The sequence below is a fragment of the Mycteria americana genome, chromosome 1 (genome assembly GCF_035582795.1).
Source record: "Mycteria americana isolate JAX WOST 10 ecotype Jacksonville Zoo and Gardens chromosome 1, USCA_MyAme_1.0, whole genome shotgun sequence".
NCBI classification, from domain to species: Eukaryota; Metazoa; Chordata; class Aves; order Ciconiiformes; family Ciconiidae; genus Mycteria; species Mycteria americana.
In genome coordinates, this window is record NC_134365.1 from 156692426 (window position 1) to 156713289 (window position 20864).

The window sequence follows — 20864 nt, forward strand, 5'->3', positions numbered from 1 at the left end:
ACTGACATGCTGGGATAAATATACCAGTACATCTGTTTCTACCAGATGACAGATTCATATCGTGATGTTGATCTAGTTTAGGCAGACACTTCAGCCACTTTCTCATTAAAGCTGTCTTGCATTCATTTGAATGTGTAAATTCACTCCTCCTATAATGCCAGAAATGTCCTATCTCTGGTATTTAGTTTTTCAGCAAAAAGTTTATTCTCATTCTTTGGCAGCGGCTTAATTGTAATTCTTCTTTGCAAATTCATGTGTCATGAACTGCATTGTGTTGTTTAAAAAAAAGCATCATTCATTTATTTTTTCTTCTTCACAACTGCTTTCCATCCTCCATAACGGAAATCTGTCCAATGTGAATTGTGTTAGTGCTGCTGGATTTGCCCTTTGTGAAATTCTTGTAACACATTTCTGTTTGAAGTCTTTTTCACATTTTAATTATGACCACTCTTGTGATATCTCAGCTTTTGTTCTTCTCATTTGTACTTTTGAGACTTCTTGACTTTCTGAAATTCAGTCACCTTAAGAGAAGAGACAGAAGAAGAGTGATGTGTAGATTTCGTGATGATAATGCAGAAATCAGCCATTCCTTTGTGTTGTAAACCCTCAATTCCTTTTCAGTCTGGAGGGGAAACTTCCATGGCCTGTTCTCTTGAAGGGTCTCAGGGTTCAGAGATCTCCATTAGTTTCTGGATTTCTTCCTGATTTCTTAAAATCTTAGCAGATACTTCTAGGTTTTTAGCATTTGCTTTTTTTTCTTACCTAGCTAACTTAACTACGAAACTTTTAATACTGAACTGCAGTCCATTTCTGGTGTTAACATACTTGTGAAGTGCCATTGCTATGTCATCTTTTTACTTGAGAAGCTGTACTGCTACATTGATTCAGTGTAGAAGAATCAACATCCTACTTTCTTATGGTCACTAACCTCATCTTGAGAACAATGCTTTAGGTTCTTCCTGATTATTTATTTAGGAATAGGATTTAGGTGCTTTTTCAACAGAGTGGTTCTTATCTGTTAATTAGTATATTATATAATCTGTTTGGTACTTTTCAAACTCAGACCACTTCATATGTGATTCTTTTTGCAAACCTGATTGTCTGCTCTCCAGATAGAAGTTAAACTGCTGGATTAACTACTGTTGTTGCATTATTAGATAGTGCAGTATAATTGAGGAAAAAATGTGGCTGTTCTTCTTTCATTGTATATAAACAAGCTTTATCATTGTATATAACAAGCATTTTAAGGGCCGTCACTGTAGTCTTCTTGTAGTAGACTCCATTCTGCAGTATGGAGGCTACAGGTGTTGGAATTCATTCTTCCTTTCCCGCCTTATGTAAATTCTTACGGAAAGGCAAAGTCAAAATGGTTTGTACATTTCAGTGGTGAAACACTAATTCTCCTGCAAAATAATTACAAGTAAAGCTTGCTAATTTCTTCCATGTTTGGTTTCACACTCGATTGCCATTGTTGTAGAAGAACTTAACATGGTTTGTGGGAGGTTGTGACCATAAAGTAAGGCAGTAATTCAGATTTAGTCTCAAGGAAAGATTTGGAAATACTAAAGCAGAAGGTATATGCATGGATAACTGATAAATCAAAAGGTGGAAGAGAGAGGCTGAGTCTTGCAGTAAACCAGGATGGAAAAGGGTAGTTTCCAGTTACAGCTGTTCTGAATAATTGCAGGAAGCTGAGGCAAACTCTTACCACTGAGTTCCTGTTCAGTTTGAGAGTGCATTATTCTTAGCGGGGATGGAATAACAACAGTAGTTACTGACATCAGTTCAGAAATAGAGAAGAATGTGAGAGGTTATACTTTTTATGAATAAAGTTAAATCCTTCATTAAAGCAGTGATATTTTGTGACCTTCCTGGAACATAAACAAAGTTCACAGTATATGGGTCAGCTTGATAAGGGAAGCTTACTCATTAGTGATGAGCCTTTGTGATTTATAGCACTGGTGTCTCGACTTTTCTTTGGTACAAAAGAGCTGGATAAAGAACTCTGAAGTGTTACCAAGAGTTTTAAATGAGGATAGCTCAGATTTCTGACAGGAATGTTGGAATTTTTTGTTGGGAGTGATCTGCGTTCACATATGATACTGTGCTAATGTTCACCGTGCAGCTTTCCTTCAGATAGGTTATTTTTTTCTGTAAGATAAGCTGTTACTGGCGTGTGAAACCTGGGTGTGGTTAAGTCAGGTGGAGAAACCAAAGTGTTATGAAGTGGAACTTGGCCAGAGTGCAGGTTAGATACAGTGGAAGAAACAAGGGTGTAGTATATTCCCAAATGCAATAGTCTGATTAGTTCTGATGGTTAATCCAGACATCAGTGGTGGTGATGATGGGTATGGGTGCAGTGCTTGATCTGCTGATACTTTTTGACTGGATATGTGATGAGAAAATTGTTAATTGCAGCACGTTTGCTCTAACTTCTGTGTTGATTTGGATTTTGTTTGCTATTCTAGTTTGTGTCTTTTCAGTAAAGTTGATAATAGTTCAGCTAGTACCTTTGAACCTGGACAGAAAACATTAGGCAGTTGTGGCATGGCCCAGAACATGTTCAAGTTGGTCAGAAAAGTTTTCTAATGTGTGTCATGTGCTACAGGTTACAAGATGTATCTCATTGCATGGAGGTTTAAGAAACCCTGGAAGAACTTTGGCAACTATAACTTAGGGAAAATGTTACTCTTCTGTTTCAGCTTCTGTTTCCGTCTTTGTATTTTGCTTGATGTTGCCTATACATGGTAGATAATTTTTTTCTTCTAAATGGAAGAAAATCTAAGTTGAAAAAACTCTTTTGTGGAGCTCTTTCAAAGTGGTTTTATGCACTTCAGGGGTTTCTTAATCTGAAAGATCTTCTGTCTGCTTGAGTAAGAGCATCAAGTTACTTTTGTCACAAAAAATAAAATCCTGTATAGTTTGATAGTCTCCCTCTCTGTGCCTATCATGGGAAAATAATGATTCCATCTAATACCTTTAGTCCTTTCATTATTGATTTTTTTCCCCATTTGGCACAAAGATACTTTAAAATTCATTTACCTCTTTTCTTCAGTTTTATTGCCAACCTCTTACTGTCCATGCTTTTTGTACTAAATCTGTTGAACTTTCTTCCATGCTTGGCACATTTGAGAGAAGCTTGCTTTCTTAATTTTTCTAATTGTAGTCATTGGCTTTCAGTTGGTATGTTGAGGAGAAATAACATGGTTTTATTTGCTACTAGAGGCATCTTAGCAGAATCTGTGTTGGCAAGGCTGTTTATCATTTCAAGTCAGAGTTTGCACTGAACCTTTCCTTAATAGTCTTCCATAATGCTTTCCTCATTGTAAGCAACTTTATCTGCAATTCCTGGTCTCTTTCCAGAAATATGATAGCAGCAGCAATGATAGTTCTCATTTTCATAAAGTTGGCTGGCTAAGTAACTCTGAAATTGTCTTTGGACTTAAAGTGGCTTCAGTACTAAAAAGAAGCTTATTTGGAATTCATTTTTGCTAGTGATCTAGGAGATACTTATTTTCATTTTAATAGGGAAGGTCTTTTCTGTTATGCTGTATTGCAATCAGGCTGTTGTTTTAAGAGTTACCATAGTCTTTCATACCTTCCTTTTGTGAGTTGTGTTTAGGAATCACTTCTTACATAATCGGATATGAACTTACAAATACTGTTGATTGCTGATACCAGGCAAAGTCAGATATGCCTGTATTGTTCAGGCAAAAGTTTACTTGGAAATGTGAATAATTTTTACGAGAGATACTGAAAATCACACTGTTTGAGGTCTTTCTTAAAGCATGTAAACTGGAATACAGATGCAGCAATAAATCACTGCCTGATGGTGACGCTTGTAGTAATTCTAATGTTGCCTACCATGGGTAATGAATTCTTTCTTCTGCCAGCATTTGCTCAGTCGTGAGTTGAAGTATCTAAGAGCTGATTATAGCTGCATAATGCGTAGTGAACCTCGATTTTGATGTGAAAAAAGTGGCTTCACAAAGAAGAGCTTCCTTCTTTCCAGTATATTCACCTTGTTATGATTTTGGAGGATGTTCTGAGAAACTCTACCATTGTTTTTAAAAGTCTAAAATAATTTCAGCTGCCACATGTTTTGTTGTGAAATAAAAACTTGGCACCAACTTGTGCTTTTGTAGATGCCCAGTATGTAATTTTAGCATGAATTTTTATAGCTGTCCCCAGCAGTGACACACGTCTGTTTAGTTAAGAATATTTTTCTCTTGGTATCTGAAAAAAAACGTTTGAAACGATTTCACAACTTTTGTATTTGGACACCAAAGGGTTAAAACACTTAAAGTTTAGTATTTTAAAATCATTTTGCTTTAGAAATTTTACACTAGTATACTGATGTTTATGTAGGAAACGTTTTTTTCTCACTGTGGGCGTTTTAGTGTTCTGATCTTTTTTTTTCTCTTTCTTCTTTTGTTTTGTTTTAATCCTTGTATCTGCTAATTTTTGTATAGGAATAGTTACTAATTCTTTTGAGATACAGCCTACTAAATTTAAAGTAATTGAAGCCATGAGTTGACCGGTAATTTTAATCCATTCTATATAAATTTCAGTGAAGAACTGACAAATTGGTTTCAGGATGAAAGTAATAATGCTTTAAAGGCATAAAAGGCTTAGTATCTTGTTGTTAAGGTGGTCACATGATAATGGCTTACATATTGAATAATGTGCTACAGCACTTTATGTATGTTAATGTAACTTTTAATCTTAATGTTGCCTGCAAATATGTGATCCCTTATGATATAAGTTTCCTGTTTATGCACCATTGCCCGTTTAAATCAAACAGAAGATTCTGAAACTGTAAAAACTACACATGTCAATGTTTTACAGCTACGTAATTCGAATTGACTTGATTTTTTCAAGTAATCCTAGAAAGGGGGAGCATTCCATATAGAAACTGCTGAAACTGCCACAGGTGCTTCTCCGAAAACCTTACAGTTGTGGCATTGAATGTTCAGTATCGCTTCCTTTCTGCACACAAGGCATACTGTTGAGGTATTTGTTGCGGTGATTGGTTTTAATGCTAATCTAGGAATTCAGATATAGAATCTATAGATTTGCATGCTTTGCTTACCCTAATTTACATTTATCTACATTTTTATTTGTAAACTAACAATAGATAAGTTGAGATCAGTATTTTTTTAACAGATATTACATTGATATACGAAAACTGTGGTTTATTTTCTTAGATTGTCGCATGGCATTAACAAAAACACAGTAAGCTGTAGGGGATGTAATCACTATTTAAAATTAAACATTTAGGGGATTTTTTTTACATATATGAATGGTTTTTTCAAAAAGATTTACTGTTGACTTTTTGTAGCAAACGTTTTGTTTTTCAAGGTATGTGACATTATAAGTGGAAGATAGTGTATTTCAAATATATTTCTATGTTACAGACACATAGAAATGTACTTGCTTTTTTCTTCCAATAAGTATCAAAAATATGAATAATTGAAACAACTTAGAATCAAGTTCTTTCTAACTAAATTCAGTATAATTTATAATTCAATGCAAGAAGCACAAGTCTTTATCTTTTCTTTCTACAGATCCTTCTAAGAATAAATTTTGTAAGGTATCTTGAAGTAAATCTTTCTTACACAAAGGTAGTTATATTTAAACAATTCTAAGTTTGGTTTTTGTTTGGTTTTTTTTTTTTTTTTTTTTTAACTTTCTGTAACTTAATCATAGTGGATGTGTTTTGCATATTTTTTGAGAGCTTGCCTCAGATTTTTTCCTTCCTTTAGTGAACTTCTCAAAACAACAAGTCGTGGTTAGATTGAAATAATAAAAAACTCTCCTAAAATAAAGCTAAACTGAAAGTTAATTTGATGCTCCTGTACACCAATCCTGTTTGGTTACATAACATATTTATCTCTTTTGGTTTTGAAGAACAATTTAATTACACTCACAGCCAACACTTCTAAAAGCATTTCAGAAGAAGGAGACATAAACATATACTTCATCAGTGTCCTCTGTCTAGCTGCTTTAATTTGATACTAGGACTGTCAGATGAACTGGGCCTTTAAAATGGGAGTTCTGATGATGTCAACTGAAGGGAGAAAAACATTTTAAAAAAAAATTCCTCTTCATGCCATGAATGGTCAGTTTTGAAGACTGCCTGTGGACATCACTTGATGGAAGAAGAAAAATATGTTCTAAGAGTGTTGTTTTAAGCCCTGTAGAAGGTGTGTGAATAAATGTATATACAAAAGTCAGAGCTTAACTCTTAATATAACAGTGCACATTTTGAGTTTATTTAAAAAACACCTGTCACTACGGAACAATTCAAGTGTTAAATGTCATCTGTCAAGGAACTTCAAGATCACCTACTTCTACTCGTCCATATCCAGACTGTCCTCAACTTTTCTCATGGATTTTTTTCTATTTAGAATATAATATGAGAATGTATCTTTCCAATTACATTTGTCTTTCTTCTTTTGCTTTGGAGTTAGCATCTCATACTTCTGTACTTCGAGGAAAACAATATGTCTTTATCATTCCTAGCTCCTGGATTTTAGCCTACAAGAAGGCTGAGGGTAAATAGTATCATGCTTCATGATTCTAATTTGTTTCTAGTAATAAGAATTACATGGAAATAATGAATAAACTATAAAGCAAAAAAATACTGCTAAATGAAAGAATCTTAACAGGACTCATTTGTTTTTCAAATACTTGAATTGCTTTGGAAATGATGCAAGGTATGTGTTTTCTAAAACTAGAGTGAATTGACTTTCTGACCACTTACCAAAACTGCATGTAGTCCTGGGCAAGGTTAGGTAAGGAGTTTTTCTCCCGTTTGTCAGTTCAAGCCTTCATGTATGTTCCTGTCTAGAGTAGGTGCCAAAAAGAGAATTACACTTTTTAGAGCTTTAGTTTTCAGTGTCCTTTCTTCAGTTTTTCCACCTGTTCCTGTAGCTGGACTGACCTCCTTCAGAGATTTCTTCGGTTTTTTACTTTTTTTTTTAATTGGAGAGAGAGGGAATTAAGTTTTGGGAGCACAGCTGTCTGTTTTGACAGTAACTAGGCCAACCTTTAGAAAATACTGCACCAAGTCAATGAATACTATTTAATAGAAGACTGACTAATCATAAAATGCATTTAACTTTTCAAGGCTTAGCCTGATTGTCTTTTCTTTAATACGACTTTCTTCCATCCTTCCACACCTTCCTTGCTGGTAGCTTCTTCCTTCATAAGACCATCTTTGAAAAATATCAGTCTATGTACCTTGTTATTTGCCTAGTCTTGTTTCAGCTAGGTAGCCTAGCTCAGAGGAAAAGCCTGAAAAGAAACATAAGCTTGTCCTCAAGTTTGACATCTTTGTTGGGGAAAAAAACCCCAAAAACAGAAACAAAAAAGAAAAAAACACCCACAAAACCTGCAGGAAATTTCCTTACTCATTTTTAAATTGAGTAATGCAGTTACAGAAATAGAGCTGTCATATTTACTGTATGATTAGCAGTAACAAAAGGGCAGCTTGCCTGAAGATTTAAACATTGTCAGCAACAACAGAACAGAATCAAACAGTGTGTTCTGAGCTTTGCAGCTTCTGCTATTTCAAGGTGTTTAGGGTAAAAGATCAAAACTAGTACTGAAGGGATTTTTAACTTATTAAAAAATGGAGGGTTGGTGGAAGAGAAGATTTTTCAAGAGATGAAATTTTGAGGTATTTCCATCCATGTTGTGGAACAGTTTACTTTTTTTTTCCCACTGGTTTTCTTTCACAGCCCAGGTCTTGAAGTTACTTTCAGTTACAATATCCTTTACCTGCTCAAATCCTTTTTCTTTATGTAGGCAGCTATGAGAAATGAAGAGAAACACTTTTCAAGGGACATCTTTAATAACTGAAGTAGTTAAATATAGTGATTACCTCTTTGAGTTTCCTGCTTGTCTATTTATTTTTTTTAACCATGCAGTCCATGTCATATATAGTCTACTTAATAGCCAGATGAATCTTCACGTACTACTTCTTTTCACTTGATGGTCAGTTTACATATAATTGCAGTTCATAACCAAGGACTGACATAGGAATTACACATGAGAGATTGAACTCCTCTTAGTCTTACGTGTAGTTGGGGCAGTGAACCATTTCTAGTTTCATTTCTCTAACAGAGTCTGTTTACAGTAATGGCTTTTATATTCTTAGCTCATGGACTAAGCTGAGGTAGCTGCTTCATTTTCAGACATTGTCAGCATTTGAGGTAGACTGTACACTGCAGATTTAGTAATAGATGTGTTCCCAGTTCCTTGTAACTACTGCTGTAACAGGGTAGTACCACTCCAAGTCCAGATTGGTGCTTTTAAAGAATGGTCTAGTAGATGTCCTAGCTTTTTAATTCATTCAAGTACTCCACTTTAGGGTTTCTGGGAGGACTGTATAAGACTGTATTTTTCTGTAATGCACTCAGAATCCTCACAGTGATGGCAGTATTTCTACATGTTTTGGAAATCCATAAAACTATTCCAGTCTGGTAAAACTCTGATACCTGTTAAGAGCATTTTCTTTCTTGCTTTGTGCATGTGGCTAATTGAGTTAGTAATTTTTTCTTGGATTACTTGCATTTTGTTATGATGAGCTAGTATAGCACGGCTAGCTCTTGCTGCCTTTTGTGTTTCCACTGACAGATTTTCCTCCTAGAGGAGGCTAGAAAAATCAGCTAAAGAAAATCAGTGTTCCCACTGAGAGGGAGCAGAGAACTTAACAGTTGTGTTCTTTTTCATAGCAGTTGGCCAGCCTGTTTCTAGAGTAATCTAGATTCTGTAATCTCCTTTTATTTAACTTTTTTCCCCCTCTCTTTTTTTCATTACTAACTTCTGAACACAGGAAGTTCTCTTGACATTGATAGGCTAAATTCAGACTGAGATTTTTAAGGGAGGCATTTCTAAACTCTCAGAAGCAAGAATGTTACATCCAATGTGCTTGAGTCCCTTGAAAACGTATGCAGTACTTCCAAAATACTCCTGTAGAACAAATACATCTTTGTCTACCTGTTAAGAGTAAGCTGTTCAGGAAGAGGTACCGTCATGGTTTAACCCCAGTGGCAGCTCAGCCCCACCCAGCCCCTCGCTCACTCCTCCCTGGTGGGATGGGGGAGAGAATCAGAAGGGTAAAAGTGAGAAAACTCGTGGGTGCAGATAAAGACAGTTTAATAGGGAAAGCAAAAGCCGCGCACGCAAGCAAAGCAAAGCAAGGAATTAGTTCACTGCTTCCCATGGGCAGGCAGGTGTTCAGCCATCGCCAGGAAAGCAGGGCTCCATCACGTGTAACAGTGGCTTGGGAAGACAAATGGCATCACCCTGAACGTCCCCCCCTTTCCTTCTTCTTCCCCAGCTTTATATGCTGAGCATGACGCCATACGGTATGGAATAGCCCTCTGGTCAGTTGGGGTCAGCTGTCCCAGCTGTGCCCCCTCCCAGCTTCTTGTGCGCCTGGCAGAGCATGGGACGCTGAAAAGTCCTTGACTTAGTATAAGCACTGCTTAGCAGCAACTAAAACATCAGTGTGTTACCAACTTTATTCTGATGCTAAATCCAAAACATAGCACCATACCAGCTACTAGGAAGAAAATTAACTCTATCCCAGCTGAAACCAGGACAGGTGGGAAGGGGACAGATCTAAAAATATCAAAGGTCATTACATTTTAAAATCTGACAAACACTAACTTAAAGTTCCATTTATTTTGTTTCTGGGAAATGTAACTTTTTTTTCCCAGAGTTTGGTCATGTAGCCTTACACGCTTGCATCTTTGTACATCTCCAAATGCTTCTGGCAACTTACATCTGCATTCCTTTGGGAAATGGTGACTTAAATACAGTCTGTCTTACAGTCTGTTTTTCAAAGCAGAGATATTGTTCAGTAACATTTGCTAAGTAATAGAATTACTTACTCCTTGAAGTTTTATTAAATTAGGTGGTCAGTCAACACCATATTGTTTTGGTTGTTTTTATCTTTGTGTAACTTCAATTGGCTAAAAATCTAAATGAGATTTCCTTTACTGTCCTTTTGGGGCTCACAAATTTAAAACAGATTTCAGAACACCGAACTGTTCTTTTTGTCCAAAACGGATATGTTGAAATTTCTGTTTCTTAACTTGTAGTTGCATTGTGTTACGTCCATATGCCGCTACACAAGTAAATGAGAACTACCAAAAGAGCATTGGATGTTGGTTAGCAGGGACATCAACAGGCTGTCTAGTTCAGCATGGGAAAGGATTGACTGTATTTTGTAGAATTTCTGAAATCATAATCTGCTCTTAAAACAAGGTGGGGAAGAGAACCCTCTGGAGATTCAGCAACCTTTATACTCTGAAACTCTCTTCTAATGCCTAACTTCAGATACGCTTTGTTCATGTTAATTCCATTCATATACTGCCTGCAGTGGGCACACGGAACAGATTATTCTCTTTGCAGCTATCTTTCAGGTATTCGAAACTAATACCTCTACCTTGAGGTTTCATTTCGTTTGACTAACTAGGTTTTTCAGTCTTCCAGTCTTACTTTCTAGACCACTGCTGGCTGCTGTTCTCTGGATTTTTACTATTAGTCCAAGTAAATGTTGACTTGGAATATCGTAGCATGGAATGAAATTACCCTGATCTAGCCTAATCATTTTTCTGATTCTGTAGTATTTTGACTTATTCTTCTGAATTTTATGTAATCCAGCTGTATCTGTTTATGGAATTAGTCTTTCTGTAATAGTTTCTAAAGATTTTTTTTAGTCTCATTTTTATAGCAGATAAGTTGCAATGATCTAGGAAGCAAAGCTGGGCTTTGTTCTTTGTTTTCTTTGCATGAGCTGGAGTGAGTTGTTTTCCACTTCGTGTGAGTTTCAACAGAATCAGGTCTGTTAGTCTGCTGAATTCTTACTCTGTTGGCTGGTCTGTTTCTGGATTTTTAAGTAATGGACTTGCCTAGACTACTGAAGCCAAGAAAACAAAATTCAATTTTCTGACTAGTTCTGTCTGGAAAGGCGGAAAAAACTTAGGAAAGATTTGTTGGCATCTTTTGCTTCACAATCTAGTTTTGTCATTTCTAGCCTCTTGTCTCCACTTTTATGCACTTACTGATGAAGTTACCGTATATTTCTAAGCACAGACATACTGTATGTTTGTGTAAGTGCATGTGATACAGCACTCTTTCAAATCAAACCTCTACATCTCTACATGTCCTACCTGATTTCATTTATAATCTCCTTGATGCATTAGAATATTCAAAATCTAGTGCCATTCTCTCGTGCATGGAAAAGTCTTGGTTCAAATAACAAAGCAAGTCCCAGCACTTATGATGTCACACACTTTGAAATGAGAAACAAACCAGAAAAAAAAATTATAAGCAAAGCATAACTAAGTATAGCATCTTTATCTATCTATCTTTTTCTATATATGTATATATTTTATTGTTAGGAAGAATAGTGATGTTGTTGTTACCTTAGAAACCAGAATGCCATGGACAATTGCCAAGTCATGTTAAGTTTGTTTTTGAGTATTTGATCTTTTGCTCAAGTTAAAGCAATAGATTGCAGAATAAACTGCAGAAGATGGTAAAATTCAAGGCTTAAATTAGTCTGAAGTTTATGTAAAGATCAGATACTTCAGACTATTGTAGAATAAAGCATTTTGAGAAGTTTAAATAGGAAGATGTTTTTTTTAAGGCACATAGTATATTGATTTTATTTAAAAGTGTATTGTCTCCCAAATTTTGCTTAGAAGTCAGATATATGTGCGAAAAGTTAAGTTAGTTATAAAACTAAGATTGATAACTAATTTCTTAATGGAAATTTGATAAGTGTATGTTTTCTCTCATCACCAACAGATAGATAGTCAGTAAGGGCAGCAGCAGCAGCAAGCTAGCTTGATGAATGAGTGTAATTCAGTTTCTTTGTATTGTACAGCTTGAGAAATGCCAGTGGCCTGACAGCAGCAGACCTTGCACATACCCAGGGCTTCCAAGAATGTGCCCAGTTTCTCTTGAACCTCCAGAACTGTCAACTGAATCGTTTCTATAGCAATGGCACCTTAAATGGTGTTCATCAGAGTGCAGGTCCCAATCCATTCAGTGGTGGGACAAGTCGAAAGAGATCCTTTGAAGATACGGAGTCTGCTGGAGTAAAGAAGGCTAGAACGGAAGGTGAGACCCCAGAGGTAAAAGGGATGGGGTGATACTGTTCCTGAGAAAGGAAAATAAACATTTTAAAGCCTTTCAGAGTGGATGTTGAGTATTATTGACAAACTCACGTACATATCTAAATTACGTATCAATACAAGAAGCAGATGAATGCAGTTATTCCATGCCACAAGATCCCGATTCCCCCTGTCATCATCTTGGTGTGTTCAGAAATTTCTGTTTCCAGTGAGTGTTAAAGTTACATGATGCCAAGAATAATATGTGGAAGAGTAGGAGCTGAAATTTGCTTCTACTCTTTCCTCAATTTCTTCTCCTTCAGGAGAGCCAAATAATGTTGTGTTAATTCACAAAGATGCCTGGATGTTCTGATGGTAATTTTCCACTTCAGGATTCATTCACAATTCAAAAACTGTTTGCTAGATAAGACGGATGAAAGAATGTAATGCAAACAGGTTTCTCAAATCGAGAGGGATTATGTCTGTGACACTAAGTTAACATACCTTAAGTCTCCAGGATCATGTTCCCAGGGGAACTGATATCTTACAGGAGGATGTAAGACTAGAATGAACCTTAAGGATTCCTGTTCAGCCTTGTGCATTGAGGATAGTGCTTCTTCCTCTGCCAGCAATGATGCGATAGCACAACCTCAGAGGTATTTTTGGTGGCTGTATGAAGAAATCTTTTTTACATCTTATAAACACCTTGAATAACACGATAGAGAATATCCTCTGCTTCCTTTCTGTTGGTCATCCCATGAAATTCTTACTAAAAACAATGCAGCATTCTGCACTCAAACCTTGTTTCTTTTTCCTGTGTCTAGCATCAGGAAAGGGACTTTGTAGGTCTTCATTGAACACACTTTCTGCACAGTTAAAATTTGTATTGTTCTAACAGATGTGACTTTCAGTCAGCCAAATAAAGTGGGCTCAAACAGTGCTTAATTCCAGATGACAAGAGGAGAACTGAGACCAAAACAATGTTTCTAAATATGACATGGACAAGATAAATTACATCAATATTGACACACTGTAGTATTTGCTTTAGTACTTGCTATCCAGCCACCATTTCAGCTGTACCAGGATCAGAGGCCTTAATGGGGCACTCCATAGCTGATCATAAATGGGATATGTTACTTCATGTAGTTGGTCTAAACTATAAATAATTTCATGATGGAGTACAGTGCCTATGCAATTAAATGCAAGACTGCTTTTCAGGAATAAGGTCCTTAAGTAGCTACATAGAATGAGAAAACTTACGCAGTATACAGATGCCTGTAACAGCTACAGAAAGATGTCTTCAGTGCATTCATGTTCCGTTACCGGGAGGCACTGCTTGAAGTGAAAGATACGTATCTTTTCTTTTGAAGAGCTATTCCTTCGAATGTTCATAGCCAGCAATCTCTTTTAGTTTCAGAAAATGGCCCCAATCTAGTCAATAGGTAGCATTTTCCCACAATCTGTGGGAGCGGCACTGGGCTAGCTATTTTTATTCTGTATGTCATCATGAAATAGCAGTATCTGCATTACCTTACAGCATACACAGTTGGTCCAGTGGCTAAGTTACGCTGAGCAAACAAATACACCATATGTTTACGTGAACGAGATCTCCTCAGCAGTTGTAGAGATGTTAGAGAAGCAGAGTAGGTAATTTTTGAAATTTTTACCAGTATGACTTTTTAAGACCCTTGCAAACAAAGCCAAAAGCTTTGCTGCATTTGCTTGAAGGTTTTTGTAGTCATTAAGAGATGCATCCCAACCACGGAAGCTGAAGTTTCTAATCCGATGTGTCTCCCCTCAAAGACATCAGCATCAGTAATATATATTGTATCAATGTAAAAAGTCTATCGGAGTAAGAATGAATCACTGTTCTTGAGGTGCTTTGTAGGCAACAGAGGTGAGTAATGAGAAGTCATCAGTTCATCTTCGTGCTTAGCCGGCCTCTTTACAAAAGCCCAATTTTGTGGTATTTTTGCCCTTACCAAAACCATGCTGGTCTGGTGTCCTTTAAAGACTATTTGCACAGGAGATTCCAGATGTTCAGAGAGAGTGCAGGCAACCTGTATTTGCAGGGAAGAGGCAGGTTTTGATGGCCAAACCCCAAATGAGAACAATCACTGCTTTCAAAAAACCTCCTTCTTGTGACCAGGCAGAGTATATGTCCCTTACAAGAACCTGTAAGCAGTAGCGTTGGAAGAAGAGAAATACTTAAGCTGTTCTTCACCCTTTGTCCTGGAATAGCTAAACTGGGGGGGGGTACTTACATGTGATTTTGTTTATATGCACACACATGTATCTGCTATTGGGTGCACAGTATGGAAAGAACCTTCCACCTCACAGTTAAGCAACGCTGAGACATGAGATACTGTGATACAAACTAATTACTCTCTTCAAACATAATACAAGTTCCAAAGGCTGAAGCTGAACTTAACAAAAGTAAATCAGTGGCCACTTTCAAAATGTACAACAAGTGGTTTTTACTTTTGACTTAGAAACATAGCTGGAGTTGATGTCCATTTTTCTGAAATCAGTTCCAGAAATTTCACCCTGCTTCCTGGGCCGGCTGGTGGAGGGTGGTGCACAGGGTCAAATACAGCGATGCGCACCAGGCCCACTGGCCGCATGGGTGTGTGCGTGGCAGTCCTAACCCTAGCCCCTCTGCCTCGTGGGCCGTGGCAGGTTGGCTTTTGCGCTGTGCTGTACATGCTACACGCAGTACCGACTTGCTGCACACAACCGGTGACGTGACGATGTCGGTATCGCAAGCCTCAGCACGGCTGCTTTTGGGTGTTCTTTGAGAGGTGGGGATGGAGGCATTGCCAGGGGTACCCTTGAATTGGCCAGCGTGAAACTGCACTGCTGTATCCCCCTAGGTAACTAGAAAAAATGCCTTGCCTTTCCTGGTTTAGCGTAATTTGAAGCCCACTGATCCAAGGGCCCTCGTCTCCTTTAAGCCCTGTGTCATCTCTTTGGCCCTGAAACGCTTTAGCTATTGCTTAAGGTTCTTTAAAAATGAGTAGTTTATGAAAATGTCTGTTGTGCCCAAGGTAATGAGAGCTGCCTTGCAGTCTACTGAAGTAGCCCTTTACAACATAATGTTAAGAGTGTGTGCAGTGTACGTAGGAAGGTGTGTTAATGCCAGCGTGAGGGCAGTGCAGGCTGTGCTGGGATAGTACTGGCGCAGTGCCTTGGCTGGTAGGTATAAGAGGTAGTGAAGTCGAGCCCATCTTGCTTATTAAAGCATTTCCCACAGCAGTCTAACCACTTGCCGGCTTTTCTCGGACGAGAGATCTGTTTGTTCAGCTCTCGAAGGGATCCCTGGAGCAGTCTGGTATGAACAGGGGGTGGGTTACTGGGAACTGGCACTTGGTCGTGAAAGAGGGAGCAGTCCAGACTGACAGCAGACGTTTGAGATAGAGACTGCTTTTTATATCTATTGGGCACGCTAGCTGTAAAGCCGAAATAGGAGTAACTTAAATTTCTCTTATTCAATCTATTAGTACATCAGATAATAAGTGTTTGATATGTAGGTGCAAAGTCTGATAGGTACACTGATAATTCTCCATTTTGAGGGATTAAAACGAATGGACAAGTACTTAGCGTTTACTTATTCTGCATTTGGAATCTCAAACACGTCAGAAGCTTTCAGACGTGAAAAATTTACATGTCTTTGTAAAAAGCTTTTGTTTTAATAATCGAAGTACTCATCGGTTTGTTGGGTGAGTTTTCAGGTGTGCACCAGTGACTAAACGTGACTCTTTTTTATCAGCTTACAGCTTTGATGGCTTAATACCAATGATGAATGGAGGAGTTGAGGACGATGCTGACAATATGCACGTTGATAGAGAGTTTGCTGTTGTATCAGGTGGGAGTGGACGGTTTCCTGTTAACTACAACAACATTCAAATGGTTGAAGACACGAAACAACAGGAGGGTACTTCTGTTGGACCAAAAGAAATTGAAATATACACTGTTTCTGCAATGCAAACTCCTTGTCGTTGCAAGAATCAATATGCATTTTATTTTTAATTTAAGTATAAAACTTGGGCCTTTATTTTTGCACATTGTTGTCTAGAGTCTTGAAAACTATTGTATTGTTGTAACACCCATTATATTGGGGGTTTAGTAGGTATCTAAAATTAGCTGGTTTATGCAATATATTGTAATGGTGAAAGAGAAGGTTTATTAGTAGTTTATTATTACTTCAGATAAACAGAAACCCACAATGGCTGTTTCACTCTTAACCTGAGGCTTGTATTACGTTGTGCCTTGCTTTTAGTTGGTATAATTTCAGGTTAAAGGAAATCCAGAAACAATTTAAGTTATTCATTTCATTTCCATTAAATAGATTTAATTGCTAATAAGAAGACTTGATAGGAAAACATATCCTAGTGTTTATGTAGCTTTGAAAATAACGTATGTTACAACTAAACTATAAAACAGTTCAACAAATACTATAAAGAATAGTCTAGACATATATCATGTGTTCAGAATTTGTTCAGACACAACGATATAAGTGCAGGATCCTGCTATGGAGGTTTTTTATGTAAACAAAAGACTGGACATCACAGGTCTTAAACTAGTATTTGGAAGTAACGTACCTTGGAAAACAGTTTTTGTGTTTTGTACCGATCTTCATGAAACAGTCAAAATGTTACTAGGATTAGTGAATATTAATGCCCTAAGTTTTTTAAGGGCTGCTTAATCAAGATGCTTTTGGTAACCCCAGGATGTGTATAGAGTTTCGATTAAAACTGTCTTGGGTCAGCTATTTCCATGCACTTTGTAGGTAAAGGCATGGAGTTACTATGATAGTGCATTATTATATTCAGAAACTGATTTCTTACTTCAGTTTGTTCTGTGATGAATATGTTTATGCTTTGTACCACAGATCAGATTCACCAAAGGGAATGATAATTAATAGATATTTTAATATATTAGGAATAAATCTATATACATATACCTATACATATATAGATATATAATCAGTATTTAAAAAGTAGACTATGATATATTCCAGTGATAATGACTAAGTGTTCTTATTTATGGAAAAATGATTGTCTTTCATAAATATACTCTATTACTATAGGTGCTAATTTTTAACGAATAATAACATTCTATAATTATCACTAGAACTATTCATTACCTACTTTTGCATATTAACTAACAGCAGTGCCATTTTTATTTAATTTGATTTGGCAAAGCCAGCCTATAAGGATTTAAACAGTTAAAATTTTGCACTTTTCAGTTAATAAACACTATATGAAATTCCTTCTGTGCGTTTTCATCACTGAAATATTAGCTTTGGTGTCTTGATGGGTTTGGGGTTTTTTTTCCACTTTCAATAAGAATTTGTGGTTAGTGAGTCCAGCTGATGTGGTTATTTTAACTCATATAGGGACTAAACAGGAAACTCCAGTTAGTACATCCAGTGAGTTACAAATCGAACGTATTTCCTGGCATTATGTATGGCTGTATGTGAAGTGTCAGTATCGTAATCCGTATTTCAAATAATACCCATGCGAAGGACTAATAGAGAACCAAAACTTCAGATTCTTCCTTGTCAAACAGTGGTACTCATTACGTGTCGCTTAAACAGGAACCCAATGTTTTACAAATGTGGGAAGTTGCCAACAGACTTACTGGCTTGGATTGGAAACACGCAGTAAATGCAGTCCTACTTTGCACATTGGTTTATGCATTCATGTATACATAAACATATGTGCATGTATCCAAGGATAATAACAGAATGTAAAATCTTTAAATGTCGCCATATAGGTCTGTAGTTTCTATGTTTGCCTTGCTCGTCTTTACCAATATAGATGTAAATTTTAGATGTCCTTTACCAGCAGGCATTTTTAAGGCAGAATACATCACCCATTTTTTGTGCTAGTACTTTGAGTACCACTGCAAAAACATGCGTTTCAGACATACTGATGAAATCTGTTTATGGAAATAAAAACTATTGTACTAATTGCTAAATTCAAAGGAGAAATTGCTTTAAACCAGTTGTCAGTGGTTTTTGCATGCACATTTTTAGACTTTTGTTTCCTACTACTAATCTTCTTTAGTCTTCTGTGCACTCTGCTGTTGCTACTGTATGGCATTTTGCATGTGGATTGTACAGACGGTATTATAAACTTACCATTAAATACAAACCTGCCTAGTATGTTATCTAGCAAGCTGCTAGATAAATGGAGGTACTTTCTGAATAAAGGAACTTTGGAACATTTTATATTAGCACCCCAACATAACATTTCTTTATCTGACCTATTTCAGTGTATACTGTACTGTGAGAGTTACAACTAAAAAGAAAAAAAAGAGCCACGGCTAAATTACAGCTGAAAAATTAAAAAAGCAACCCTTCACCCTCTCGCAGATACTCAGTTCTTGGATGTACATAATCTTTCATCCCAAGAGGGCGTTACAGTTAAGGTGGAAGGGTGCCTTTTGTTCCACCTTTCAAAACACTGCCCAGAATGTTGTCTGCTACACTTATTTCATACAGTTAAATGAAACAAATTCTGAGAAATTCACATTGTCTTTGCAAAGATTAATATAGGCATATTTACGCATTGAAGGTAGATAGCTAGCTGCGTTTGCAACGTAAGAACCCATGCTGCAAGCTTACTGGTCAGCTCTCGTTACTTTGAACTACCTATATTGTTATAAATAAAGAAAGGGTAGATTTATTTTCAAAGCTGTGTCTGGAAACATTTTTTTAAGTAAGTGGAGTATAGTGGAGACGTTTTGATGCATTTCGATTTATCCTTAATTGTTGGTGACAGGTGTATTTCTTAATGCAGATATGAATAGCAGTAGCGCCATATTGAATGCACTGACAAATGGATGTGCCATCAATGGACATTTGGATTTCACCGCCGCACAACAGCTCAGTGGGATGGATGCCAGGCGTGAGGAGTGTTTAACATTAACACCTAACGGCATAATTCCTGCAATAACTTCTCCCAGTAGGCATCGAATTCATACCAGTAATGGCACCGAGGAACCGGAAAAAGCCATGAATAATTCCACCGATATGTGTGGATCTCTGCATCTGAACGGAAGCCCGAGTAGCTGTGTTTCTAACCGGCCCTCGTGGGTGGAAGACCCTGGAGATACTTTGCACTACGGACACTATCATGGGTTTGGGGATACTGCTGAAAGCATCCCCGAACTTAGTAGTGTTGTTGAGCATTCCAATTCTGTCAAGGTTGAACAGAGATACGACAATACTGTCCTAGGCACAATGTATTTGTATCACGGTTCCTAGACGAATGACCTTTGTATCAAACGCATATTGAAATTGCTACCAAATGAAACTGGGGGGACAAAATCCTCACATAGCATTAAATTTGAAGATTGCAACTTATTGCTATTTTTACACTTTGTTTATATGAAAAGTAAACCTTTAATTTGACAGCCTTATAAAACAGTTGTAGTTTGTTGCATGTATGGGGCTTATTTAGTGATAAAATAGGTGCTGTTATGATGGAATGTTTATTATTTTCATTTTTTTATTCTGGAATGTTCTGGTTTTGTATTTTTTTATTTCTAAGCTTGTGAACACTACCTTTCCCTTTTTAGAGCTGTTTTCCCTTTTATTAAACCCATGTTTAACTGAATTTTGTGAAAAAAATGTTACCTATGTGCATCACTTGGAAGTAAAGGTTTTTCTTTTCCATATCTTCTGCTGAAGCTATGGTAGTAATATCAATGCCAGCTATCACTATGCAAGGTTGAAAGTGGCAATCTTCTGGAGCTTCTCTGACTTTATAGTTTGTACGTTTGTTTGGTATAATTAGATGTTCATCTTTAAATTTGTTGAACAAGAGACAAAATCGGAAGAAGTTACCGTTTCACTTTCTGTAGCGTAGAAGTGCTTCTCCTTGTTGTTGGGCTCTTTGCATTATAGAGTGGGAAAGTGGGCTGCCTTTGTTCGGTCGCAGTTGGTGTGCCTCAGGTTAGCTCTGAATTTGTGGCGGTTTCCTTTGGCTTCTCTCCTTTATATGTACGCTTGATATTTTACCATAGCTCGCAGACCGGAGGCATGTTGGCACTGTTCTGCTTTGTACGCAGTTTAAAATTGCTGTTACTTGTTAGAGAATTTGCCAAGTCAAAATATTTGAGTTTGACTGTCTTGGATATACATTTATTGTCCTTTTTTTTAACATATGCTTTGAAAATGTAATGTTGTGTACTCTTTGGGCTATGCTCACGGAAAATACATTGTATTTAAAGCTTAATACATAAATCAAAATCCATATAAGTGCACTATATGAGCGCTAATAATATAAGTTGCTGCTTTGTGTTATGATAAGTGAAGAGTGGGGAAGAATATGGTAAATGAGATAAGCCCTCTGAATCGTGTTGATTTTTTGTTCTTGTTTTGTTTAAAAAGGGACCTTTACAAATTGGATTAAAAAAAAAATAAAGAAACATATTACATTGTATCTGAATATTTTGTTTAGACTTTATTATTTTATCGGCAAAGTCTTTAATAGTTTTTAAATCATTTCTCCATAATCTTTCTCAGTGCAACTGTGGGATTTCTTGATTTCGTCAGTACAGGGAAGCAAATGGGTACAGCCCAGTAAGTCGTCCTTGATTGAATTACAGAAGCACATACTGGATATTCTGTGTATGAAGGTTGTATCAGCCTTGAACTCCAAAAATGGGTTAAAATACTGGCTGTCTGATTGTCATGAAAATTATAGTCTCCTTCAA

The 20864-nt window shown here is 36.9% G+C and overlaps 1 protein-coding gene across 2 annotated transcripts in view; it reads left to right on the top strand.

Annotated features, from left to right (window-relative positions):
* Positions 1–20590, top strand: part of ANKRD10 (ankyrin repeat domain 10) — a 39511-nt gene extending 18921 nt beyond the window's left edge. The window contains exons 4-6 of one of the 2 annotated variants that reach the window (XM_075525857.1): positions 11909–12144; positions 15907–16002; positions 18926–20590. In XM_075525857.1, the coding sequence (XP_075381972.1) occupies positions 11909–12144; positions 15907–16002; positions 18926–19410 (817 nt within the window). In that variant the 3' untranslated portion in view covers positions 19411–20590. The remainder of the gene's footprint in view (positions 1–11908; positions 12145–15906; positions 16003–18925) is intronic. The other variant, XM_075525865.1, reaches the window with a different exon arrangement.
* The last annotated feature ends 274 nt before the right edge of the window (positions 20591–20864 follow it).